The 11,820-nt window shown below is 33.4% G+C and overlaps 1 protein-coding gene across 2 annotated transcripts; it reads right to left on the bottom strand.

Moving 5' to 3' along the window:
* Nucleotides 1-835: 835 nt before the first annotated feature.
* LOC126744581 (zinc finger Y-chromosomal protein-like) lies at nucleotides 836-11,526 on the bottom strand. 2 transcript variants are annotated; one of them, XM_050452052.1, is made up of 2 exons: nucleotides 11,202-11,526; nucleotides 836-6,875 (listed from the first exon to the last, which is right to left on the bottom strand). In XM_050452052.1, the coding sequence occupies exon 2, from the start codon at nucleotides 5,059-5,061 to the stop codon at nucleotides 3,313-3,315; it is 1,749 nt and encodes a 582-aa protein (XP_050308009.1). In that variant the 5' UTR covers nucleotides 5,062-6,875; nucleotides 11,202-11,526; the 3' UTR covers nucleotides 836-3,312. The 2 variants fall into 2 exon arrangements, with proteins under 2 accessions (XP_050308009.1, XP_050308011.1); XM_050452054.1 differs by having other exon boundaries at nucleotides 5,537-6,875.
* Nucleotides 11,527-11,820: the final 294 nt, after the last annotated feature.

The raw sequence follows: 11,820 nt of genomic DNA, 5'->3' as shown, positions 1-11,820 counted from the left end.
AAAGAACTGCTCCTATACTTATAATAGATTAAGTTTGAACAATACAAAGACCAGTGAGTTAATAAGAACCAATACGACTAAAATTGTCACTTAAAGTTTGTTTGCCTCACCTGTTACTAGGATTGTGTATTTTGCAATTATTGAAGGTGCCCAACTCAGTCACGCAAATATACACAATGAAAAAAAAACCCCGGATAATAAAACCTCGTAACCCGGATGATACAAAGCCACTTTGTATTAAAGAGAAGGCGGAATCTGTTCGAAAAAGACCGAGGAATTCCAGAGGGTGTTTCCGTAAATAGAATGTTTCAACAATGGATTCGGCCCTTTGTCGTTTTATTTGTAACGGCGAATTTTGGTGGCCGAGACGCTCGCTATTTAATTTATCTTAATGACGGGAATATGGAAAAGTGTCACCGGGAAAATGGAAAACTACACCCCCGCTTCGGAAACTTTGTTACGTTTTATTGCGGTCATTTTGTTTCCGGGTGTTGTGCCGCTCGAGTTTAACATAGAAATTGCTTAAAAATTGTTTGCTATTTTAGCTTTTTGTCGCATTATTAGCTTGTCAAGGAGTTTAGAAGCCAATAAAACAAAGTGGGCTATTTCTGTAAGGATCATTCCTGGAACATCCCACCGAAGGTCTATCAGTACTCGGTATTTATCTCTTAATATATGGTTACTAGATTTTAACACTCAATAATTAATTTAAAATCAATAAAGACACACCATTACATATAACCCATTATTTATTACACATAACACAAACTTTTGGACACAAGGCAAACAAATTTTATTTCTCACAAAAGATTTAATATACACACAACCAAACTTATATGGAATCACCCAGTAATTTCGCAAAATGGAATTTATTTTAAAAAATAGTCATTGAGGATTAAAGGGCACTTTTTCAAAACCAAGTTTATTAAAAAAAATAATAAAACTGATTACAATTTTTACAATAATAGAACAAAAAACAAAAAGTGTAGATTTCTATAAAAATGATTTTTCTGAATATGACAATTTAACAAGAAAGTTAATTTAAAATTAAATGTTAATAATCAGTATTGCCATCTCTAGCATCGATGCAAGCACGAATTCGACGAGGCATGCTATTTATCAAATTGTCAATGTCTTCTTGGGGAACATTTGTCCATTCCTCTAAAACCGCTTGAATAAGTTGCTTAGTGTTACCAGGAGCATTCTGGCAAGCTCTAATCTTTCTTTTTATCTTATCCCATAAGTGCTCTATAGGATTAAGATCCGGTGAGCAAGAAGGCCACTCTAAAACGGCAATACCTTCCGTTTCTAAGAAACATTTTGCAACTCTGCTGGTATGTGGAGGGATATTATCTTGCATAAATAAAAAAAAATTGCCAAAACCACCTCGCCAGAGCCTAACTACAGGTTGCAATACCAAATCTACATACCTTTGACCTGCTAGGGTTTGTCGAATTGGAATTAAAGGAGTTCTTTCACCAATCATAATTCCACCCCAAAACATTACAGTACCTCCTTTGTATTTCGGGATAGGTTTGGCAGCACGAAGTCTAGCTTGTCTCCCTCTACCTCTTAAAATGCGAATCCGCCGGTCATCGGGTCGTAGTCCTATTCTGGTTTCATCCGAACATTTTTCCAATTTTCAATATCCCAATTTTCATGCTCCAAACACCAATTTAAACGGTAAATTTTATGTTGCCTTGAAAGTTCTGGAACCCTTAAATGTCTTCTGCTAAATAATTCCCGAGCGCGAAGTCTTCTTCTAATAGTTTCGACAGAAACACTCACACCCGTAGCTTGTAAAAGTTGCCTTTGAAGCTCTGGATGAGATGTTGTGGGATTTCTTGTTGCTATTTGAGCTAAAAAGCGATCCTGCCCTTCAGTAGTTGCTCTTTCACGACTTCTCCTTGGTCTGTTTTTTAAGGTTCCCAATTCCAGAAATCTTGAATATGTTTTTGAAACAACACCTTGTGTAACCCCCACCGTTCTAGCTATCTGCCTTTGTGACATGCCTTGTTCTGCCAGAGCAATAATTCTTCCCCTCTAAACTTAACCGATAGCCCAATGTATGGCGTTCTTGTTTAGTTTTCAAAAATAAATAAATTATAAATTTGATGCGACTTGCAAGTGAAACAGTAAAATCGACACTGCTAGGTAAAACATTATTATTTATTATTAATCTGCCTGTCCTTGAGAGTAAATACTTGTACTTTTTTATTGCTTGCAACAAAAAATATCTTACTAAAATATTTCGTATTAATACAAGGTGATTCCATATAAGTTTGGTTGTGTGTACACGACTGGTCATGTCTTTCTTCGGTGCGCACATTTTGACATGCAACCGAAAATCCGAAGCAAAGCCTCGAGTTAAAGAAAAAACGACAATAATTTTTCCGCACTGAGTTCACCAGACGTGTATATTGATTAACGAATTTAATAGCCAATCTTTTAATCGCCAAAATTTTGGAGAACTTCACTCGATCTTTGATGGTCAATCAAGTACCGAATTACCTGAGTTGCCTACAATACTATAACTCAATCAGCTTCACTCTTCTGTCCTCCAATTCCCTTGATTGTCAACGAATGTTAAACTCCAAGAAATAAACCAATCTAGGTAAAACTCAATTTGTGTTCTTCCAAGAATCTCAGTACGCACCAGCACACAGTGTTGCGTGGTATAGGGGTAATTGGACAAAATTAAAATAAGCTGTTAAAATAAAAAAGTAAACTTTGTATTTTATTTTTTTTAACTCTTTTGAAGTTTTTTACTAAAATAATGTTAAAAATATAACAAGAAGAGTTTGCTCACAACTTTCCTCGCCCAAATTAGAAAAGCAATTAATAATAAAATAACTGAATTAATTTATATTTGTCTCATAACAAACAATAAAATAAAAGTATTTGCTCAAAAAACAAGCTTTCAATAATTATATGCTAAATATTACACACTACAAATTAAACAAAAGTATTTGCTTAAAAATATTGAAAAAAAAAACAAGTCTTCAGTGTACTAAATATTACATTACCTCTATTTTTCATAAATGACAAAAAGTTCAGAAAAATAAGTCAAAAATCTAGTCAGACTGATCATCATCACTACTTGAGGAACTAGATAGCTCTAAGCCAAAAACAGATTCTACCAGTGTGTTCTGAGAATTCTCAATAATTATATACTCTTTTATTTTATTATCATACAAAATATTTTTATTTTTTTTAGTAGATTGTCTATAAGAAGATAATTCTGGGTCAGAGGTCAGTAAAAGAGTTGAAATTATATCGGTGTTGGCATTTACCCGTGAAGTTTTTCGGCTGTTACATAATCTGATTTTTCTGAATTCTGTGTCTTGCTTCTAAAGCATCTTCCGCAAGTTGCCCAATAGGCAATTCAAAAAAATCAATTATGTCACAGCCATGCACAAGAACTTTGTGCACCGAACGTGGCATATAGTACCAGCTATATAAATGTAAGTATAACCTACGAGTGTCATTTAGCAAAATGCGAAAATTGGTTATATCGATGTTACAACCAGACGCCAAAATTCTTAAAATTAAATGAAATTTTTCAATTAGTTCTTTATCGATTCCGGTTATTTGAGAGCTTAAAACAGGATTTTGAAAAAAACGCCTGGCAGTATTGCCATCATTTGTGGAGCCATATCCTGGCTTTGGCTTATCAACTATAAGACCCATTTTGCTCTTAAAATTCTCCTGGATGGTCCTTTTTGTGTTTTCTGTAATTGCTTTATTTTCTGCGCCTTTCACTTGCCAAGTTTTAATTGGCAACCGGTATGCAATATGCAACAAACACTCAAAGAACCTGATCCAGCAATGGAGAGTTGATATGCCAAAACGATAGTTTTGGGTTACTGGAGATTTATCTAAAACCGTATCAGAGTTCATTTCTTTGGGAGTGGCTCCACAAATGATGCATTTTGAACATGAGTTTGTTTCGGACAAAATATTTGCTATACTTCCATCAAACATAGTCAAAATCATCTCGTAGGAAATACTTAAATCTTTATTTTCAATTGAAGTAGTATAAACTTTCAACTCGTTTACAGACATAACCATGGCATTTTCTTCTTGACGAACAACTTCAGGATTTTCTTTTATAAAAGCGAACTTGATGGGTCTGCAGTAAAACGTAGAATTTGTTTTTGGGTTAGACCAGATTACATTATTGCAGCTATCAACTAATTTTATTGGAACCAATGCTGTTAAAAACATATATTCATCTGTATTAGATGCCGATTCAAATTTTTGCTTATATAGACTGTGTCCCGAGCTGCCATCGAAACCCCACTTACAAATAAGTTTTAGATTGAACACTTGACAAATATTTAAATTTGAAATATTAAGGATACTGTCTGTTGTTTTTTGTAACAATTCTTGAAGACCAACTTCTGCAGATATTTCTGTTACGGTAATATTATTAGGTAAATATTTTTTTTTTGTTTGCAGTAAGGCACGGTAACTCGGGAAGCAATCAGGATGTAGCGCATTTACAACAGAACGTAAAGTGTTGTATTTTCTAACTGACAGATCAATATCATAAAAAAGAGCCAGTGCTTGCTTAGTACTCAAACATTTTTTTTCAGAAGAAAATTTTTCATTAGAAGAATCCATACAGTGTTCTGTAGCGAAACGCAATTCTTCAACGGTATAGTTTTTTAGCAAAGGCTCTACTCTCCGTTTCTTTGTTTTTAAAGAAGAGTCTTCGAATGATTTTCGAGGCCTTCCGACTAAGTTTCTTTCTTCTACATGACTAAGTGAAAGCCCTTGGTTAACTTCAGTTATATCAACAGTGATAGATCCACTTAGCCATTGGCTGTGATTTTTTTCTAACTGGCTGCGGGTTCGATGACTTTTCTGCCATAAATCCTTCATTTTTATACAAAACAAATGACTTTGGTCAATTAAATGGCTTTCTGTTTCACTGCAGATATCTTCATCAAGATTTAATATTGATTTGATTTTCAAAAAAATATTTTTTTCCTTATCATTTTGATTGCTTACCAACCATTCTTCAAATAAAACTCTTTTTGGTATAGTGTAAGCCATATCTAAAAAAAATAAGAACTAAAAAAGGGGCAGTTTGGGGCAGGAAAACAACATAGTGTAATAAAGTACACTAGTTGAGGTACTAATATACAAAAAATTGTCGAGGACATATGCGGACATTTTTTTAAAAGTTTTCTCAAAGATAGCTTAATATTAAAATATTGCTATTTTTTCATTTATTTAGTATTTAATATATTAAATAAGTGAGTATAAATCAGTACATACCTATATGTAACTAAGCACCTTTGGTCACTATAACACAATATAATATTTTCTACTTATACGCACAGAACCGGAGAAATACTTATTTTAAAGTGTGGGTATTTTATATGGCGACAAAATAAACAAATTAAATGATAAAGTTTCGGAGCTCCGTTGCGTTGTTTACACGCATTTTATAAAAAAAAAAATATTTGTGATAAGTGTCTGCAGCTATTTTGTAAATAGTACGGTACTTAATTTTATTATCGACCGACTATTATTTTTGGACTTTTGTCCATTAGGCGCAACACTGTGCAGCAGTGCCTTCTCTCAGACGTTTGCAAGTACTTTGGAAAGGAAAACAACAGCGCATTGGAGATGGAACAACAAGAAGTCTCTAAACCAGTGGTCAATCCATAAGGCTGAAGTGGAGATTCCTTGTAAGTAGCAACACTAGAGAAATAGGAAGTTCTTAGAAGCAACCTACAGCAGTTTGGTTTATTTTTCCAATCAACTTCCAACCAAAACTAATTCACTCCTCGGATAAACAGGTTTGCTTAAAAAAAAATTAACTTATTTCCTCTGACCATTCTTCTTTCTCTTTTTCCTTGATGTGGCACCTAAGAATATGCCCTTTCATTTCATCTTTTCTGTTAGCCGAATACTTGCACAGGTCACACTTAAACCGTTTCCCCTTGTTGGGTAAATGTATAAGCTTATGCCTGTTCATGCAACTCTTATAAATGCTTTTAAAATTGCACAATTTACATGTGAACACGTCAGAATGCTCGATATTATCGTGGCTCAACTTGTGCACCTCCACTTCGCTGATGTGAAACGATTTAAAGTTGCAAATCTCACATATGTACCGGTCGCCTTTTTTCAATGGGGTTTTCTTCGTCTTTTCTTTCGAGGGTAAGGCGACTCCCTTCTGATGAACTCGGAATAAATGCGTCTGTAGCGAATATTTAATTTTCGTTTCGAATGTACAATGAAAGCATTGGAAGGATTTAGTTTCGATGCCCATTTCGGATGCATGTTTTCGGCGCATATGTTTTTTCACGTAATTAGGATAACTCGATGTGAATCCGCACAGAAGGCATTTTTTTCCATCGCTCGAAATGAACTTGTAATCATAATGGTTATAAAATGATTTTTCGTAGTAAGGAGCCGGTTCTCTGGAAGACCCTCCTTGGTAATTACCGTCTGTATGCAGTAGCACGTGAACTTTTAAATTGTGCTTAAAACGAGACGTGTAAGGACATTGGTAGCAACGGAACAGGTTTTCTTCTTGCGGCGGTTTGTGACGCAAATAGTGTCTTTTCAGCGAATGACAATGTTGCGTTTCGAATAAACATTCTTTACATTTGAAGGCGGCATCGATATTTTGAAGTTTTCTTGACTTGTAACGATGTTTTCTCAGGTGGGTGTTAAAGTCGTTTTTTGTATTCGATTGGAAGTCGCAAAACTGACACTGGAATCTGCCGGTTCTATCGTGGGTGGACAGGTGTTCTGTTATATCCTTCAGAGACGTACTTTGAAAGTTACAAATGATGCAGGGGTAGATTTCCTCTTCTTCTACTAATTCTATTTGGTGATCTTCAGGTCGGTATCTGAAAATGTGTAAAGGAGTTGTTAGAGTGTTTAATTTAGTTATATGTATACAATAGAATGCAAAAAATAAATGGAAGTGGAATGTAGAATTATGTATAGATTAGTACAGCCAGTTTTTTTAGGAGTAATAGGAAAACTGAATTAATGGGAGATCATTTGGGAAGTGTCCAAATTGCTAAGATTATTGATAGTCAAGTCAAGCTTTATTATCTAAGATTTATTACATCTTGTTGACACAGCTGCAATAAAGTGTATAATGTATCAGTAGTGTGTGTCATAGGACAGCTCTCTTTAAATAAATAAATGTATAATATCACTTTACTCACATACCCTAATAATATTGTTATACATAAGGCTGATTTATATTAAAAAGTACGAGAACATTATTTTGCAATAGTGCCAACATAGTTCCAATAAATATCACAGTCACAAATCAAGTGAAACCGAACTGAAAGTATTCCTCCAGAATATAAAATGCACAGGATAATAAATATTTTTCACTCCTTGCCTAAATTTAAAGTAAGAATCAAGGTTTTTGATGTTTAGGTTTGGTTGTCAATTTTTTTCCTTATATACCAAAAAGAATACCTTGATAACTCAGATATCGGGAGAGGTAAGGGAATATTACCCAAATTTGTATAATTTGTGTTGCATTGTGTAGGTTTAAAGTGGACAATAGCAAATGTTTGTATTTACCAGTTAAGCACAGAGATTTTAAATAGATGATTGAAGGCAGGGTTAAAATACCAAGAGAAATAAACAAGGACTGTTGCTTAATAGAAATGAACAAAGTTTGTATTAAAAAAAGGTTAAGACAAATGGACTATTTTTGACTAAAGAAGAAGCTTTATGGTCTAAAAGTTGAGCATTTTAATCATCTTCAAATGTTGTTCGAAAACATTTTCTATTATCCTTCTTTGCATCTAACTCGCACAATCCTACTTTATTGGTCTTTACTGTGTTAAAGAAATATTAATTTTTGGTAAATCTCACAATCTCCCTCCACTTGTTTATTAAACATAATTCAACTGCAAGTATGGACTATTTCTTTACTATTAATAATTTTTGGTAGCAAGCTATCATTTGAACATTGAAAGTTCTATTCAAATTAATTTGCTCTTTGTTTCTACATGTAGTAGATTATTCATGCTTTGCCGTTAAGATCTTGTATGATGGTGCATTGCCAAAATCAGAGTATGAAAGCCCCTTTTATGATAATAATAATAATAATAATAATAATAATAATAATAAATCGTCTTTTATTAATCATGCATATACATTACACAGATTTAAATGTTTTATAGGTATATACATATAAGATTAAGGTTAAAGAATACAAATGGCGAAGTTTAGCCTTAGGCTACTCTTACACTTAACCATCCCTATTCTAAATCAAAAAAGAAGTGAAAAGTAAACATAATTCATAATGACACTAAGTATTTTGTAAATTTAACAAATAAGTTTTAAACTGAGACCTAAAGCCGTTTAAACTAATATCTCTTAAATAGGGATCTAAGGAGTTATATAAAGATACTGCATTATAGGTAAAACCTCTTTGAAAGAGTGCTGAATGATGTTGTGGCATAGTAAAGTGATTTCCATAACGAAGTTCACGGTTATGAATAAATGTTCGAAATACTAACTTTTCCCTCAAATATACAGGAATATTTGATATTAACAACCTCATTAGAAAAGTAGCAAAATGATGCTTTACCACACCCGACATATTTAACCAATTTAATTGTTTAAATTCTGCTGAGACATGATCATATCTCCTCAGACCAAATATGAAGCGACAACAGTTATTTTGCACAACTTGCAATCTATTTTTTGTCACTAAATCTAAACAGGGGTAGTACACTATATTACAATAATAAAAAATTGGCAAAACCAGAGATTCACAGAGTTTTTTCCTAATATTAAAGTCTAAGATAAATCTGTTGGCATAGAGAACTTTCATTTTTACATAACTTTTTTGAAGTAACTTATTCACATGATCTCTGAACCTTAAATCAGTATCAATGATAAGCCCTAAGTTCTTCGCATTTTTAGAAAATCCCAAAGTTGTGTCGCCCAGTTTCAGGTGCACCCTACCTTCTAGCAGTTTTCTTCGCTTTTCTGAACAAAAGAGAAGTACCTCTGTTTTTTCAGGATTTATCTTTAAGTTATGTTCTCTTGAGTAATCATTGATGGATTTTAGATCGTCATTGAGAGATGCTTCAGCTTCTGCTGGTTTATTGGGGTCAAAATAATGCAAAACCTGTTTATCATCTGCATATGACTGTGAATCTGAATTTTTGATTACCTGGAAAATGTCAAAAATGTATATTAGAAACAAAAGTGGTCCAATTATAGATCCTTGTGGTACACCAGATATCACAGTCTCAGCAGAAGAAAACTTGTTACCAATTTGTACGCGCTGTTGTCTATCTGTCAGGTAGCACCTGAAAAAGGAGACAGAGCATTCGTCAAAGCCCAGATATTTTAGTTTAGCACACAGTAAATCATGGTCTATCAAAAGCTTTAGAGTAGTCCAGGGAGACTAGGACAACCGCAATATTTTTGTCTAATGCCCTTATTATGTTGTCAGTTAAGTTCAGAAGAGCAGTAGTAGTACTATGTCCAGACCTAAAGCCTGACTGATGAACTGGGAGCAAATTATTAAGATTAAGGTAATTTAATACTTGTGTGTGAACAGTTCTTTCAAGAATTTTAGATAGGACAGGCAACAGGCTTATGGGACGAAGTTCATTCACAGCAGTTACTTTTCTGGTCTTAGGAACAGGAAGAATTATGGACTTTTTCCAGTCCTCTGGAAAATACCCAGCTTCTAGGCAAGAATTAACAATATGTGTCAAATGAGGTAGGATAGCAGGAAGGCTAAGCTTTATCATAAAAAGTGTCAAATTGTCATGACCAGAAACATTGGACTTAATGGAATAAATATTTTTTTTCACTGAACTGGAATCTATCATATTAAATTGAAAGTGCAAGTTATTCTTAAGTTTATTTGTGTTATAGAAATGTATTTTTTGGTCACATTTATTTGATTTTTTAAATACACTCAAAAAGTAGTCATTTGCACTATCAGGATTAACAGAGTCAAGTGGAAATTCACTATTAGAAGTTTTTGAGCTTACATTTACATTCATATTTTTAAGATTTTTCCAGAGTAACTTACTATTTTTTTGTTGTTCCAAAAAACTTAAATAGCCCTTTTTTTCCCTTCGAATAGAAGCAAGTGCAAAGTTTCAAGCCCGCTTATAAGCTTCAAAATCAGCTAATGACTTTGATTTTTTATATTTTAAGTTAGCCTTATCACGTTCCTTTAATATGGCCTCTAGAGCTGGTGTAAGCCAAGGTGCTGGGGGTTTATTAACGCGGACGGTCTTTATTGGTACATGTTTGTCAAATAATTTTATTAGGTTCTGTGTCAGAAATTGTACTTTGTCATCTATATTTGGAAAATAATATATGTTATCCCAGGGTATTTGTAAAAGCTCTGTATTAAAAAGGTTTTCATTAAAATGTTTGTAACTGCAGAATGATATTATTTTCTGGACTCTTTTAAGATTTGGTAAGCGTATATTACAAAATGCCAACTTATGGTCACTTATCCCGATAGCAGAGATGGTGCCAACATCCATAACAGCATCTGCATCACTAAAAAATATAGGATCTAGTAATGTTGATACTCTATCAGTGACCCTTGTAGCCTCATCAACGGTCTGAGTGAAACCAAAAACATCAAATATGTCGGATATTGGATTATTGCTGTTAAAAAAATTAATATTTAAATCCCTTAGAACCGTTACATAGTCGGAGGTTGATATTATTTCTGGTAGAATATTGTCAAGTGCATTTGCACAAGCCCCAATATTATTCATAGTACGATATATGATAACATTGAGAAAGAAAGGAAAAAATGAGATGCTCTATGATGAGATGCTTAAGTTTGTGTTTTAAATTTGCCCTATGGCCTAATTTAAATTAATAAAGTTTTCTTCTACTAATATTTTGCTGGGCCTTAAGTTGTTGCCTTACAGGCTTAAAAAATGACTATACTTGGACAAATTTTTATGTGAAATTCAATAGAAATACATCTCGGTAATATAACCTGATAATTAGGTTTCAAGATTTATTCAAGGAGTATCACCTTGACTTACAATTTCTTGTGTCACTCTAATTATAATTTTAATTTGACTTGTTTGGCCCTATATCACTTAAACCATATGTAAATTTTACTTTCTAAATAGTGTTAAGAGCCTGCGGTGCCATTGCATTCAAGTATATGTGTCCAAAAGTTCTCTCTATTCATTACTTACATTTCATCAAAGTTTTCTTCAATTTCCACATCAGGGTCTAACTTTTCGACTTTTAACTGAAACGTTTCATAGAATTCATCGTCACTTTCATTCGCTTCATCTTCCTCGGGCCCCATTTGGTAATCTACGTTTAAATTTTCAATTTTGAATAATTCTATCAGTGGTTGTTCTTGATCCATTCTGGATGATGTGCCTTATTGAGTATGACTATAATTACACTTCCTTAATAGAAAACGGTCCTTAATCGCTTAATATAACAATAAAACTAAATTAACAACAAATAATTAATAAACTAGAAAACAATAACATTGTAACCATAACCCTAGATAAAATAATCGGGCGTGTTTTCTTTAGTCATACGTGAAAGGTTAAGTATACGTGCGTCTTCATACGGAGTTTAAGCCGTGGATACATTTTGAGCAAGTTTTAAAGCCAAATATTATACCTTTATTTACTGCCAATATTAAACTTAGGATCCTATAAACTTCCAACTTTATTCGTAATTAAAAATATTTAAGATATAAGGAAAACAAAGAAACCGAGCGTCAACGCAACTGTAACTTGTTACTTGACACACACGTATGATACGGCCTTAAGGGATCACGCGCCTTGTCACTTG

Source organism: Anthonomus grandis, chromosome 14 (genome assembly GCF_022605725.1).
Source record: "Anthonomus grandis grandis chromosome 14, icAntGran1.3, whole genome shotgun sequence".
NCBI classification, from domain to species: Eukaryota; Metazoa; Arthropoda; class Insecta; order Coleoptera; family Curculionidae; genus Anthonomus; species Anthonomus grandis.
Note: the sequence above shows the minus strand (reverse complement) of the source record. Positions and strands in the feature narration are given on the sequence as shown.

Coding starts and splice junctions, on each gene's coding strand:
- LOC126744581 (XM_050452052.1), bottom strand. CDS start 5,061: ATGGCTTACACTATACCAAAAAGAGTTTTATTTGAAGAATGGTTGGTA.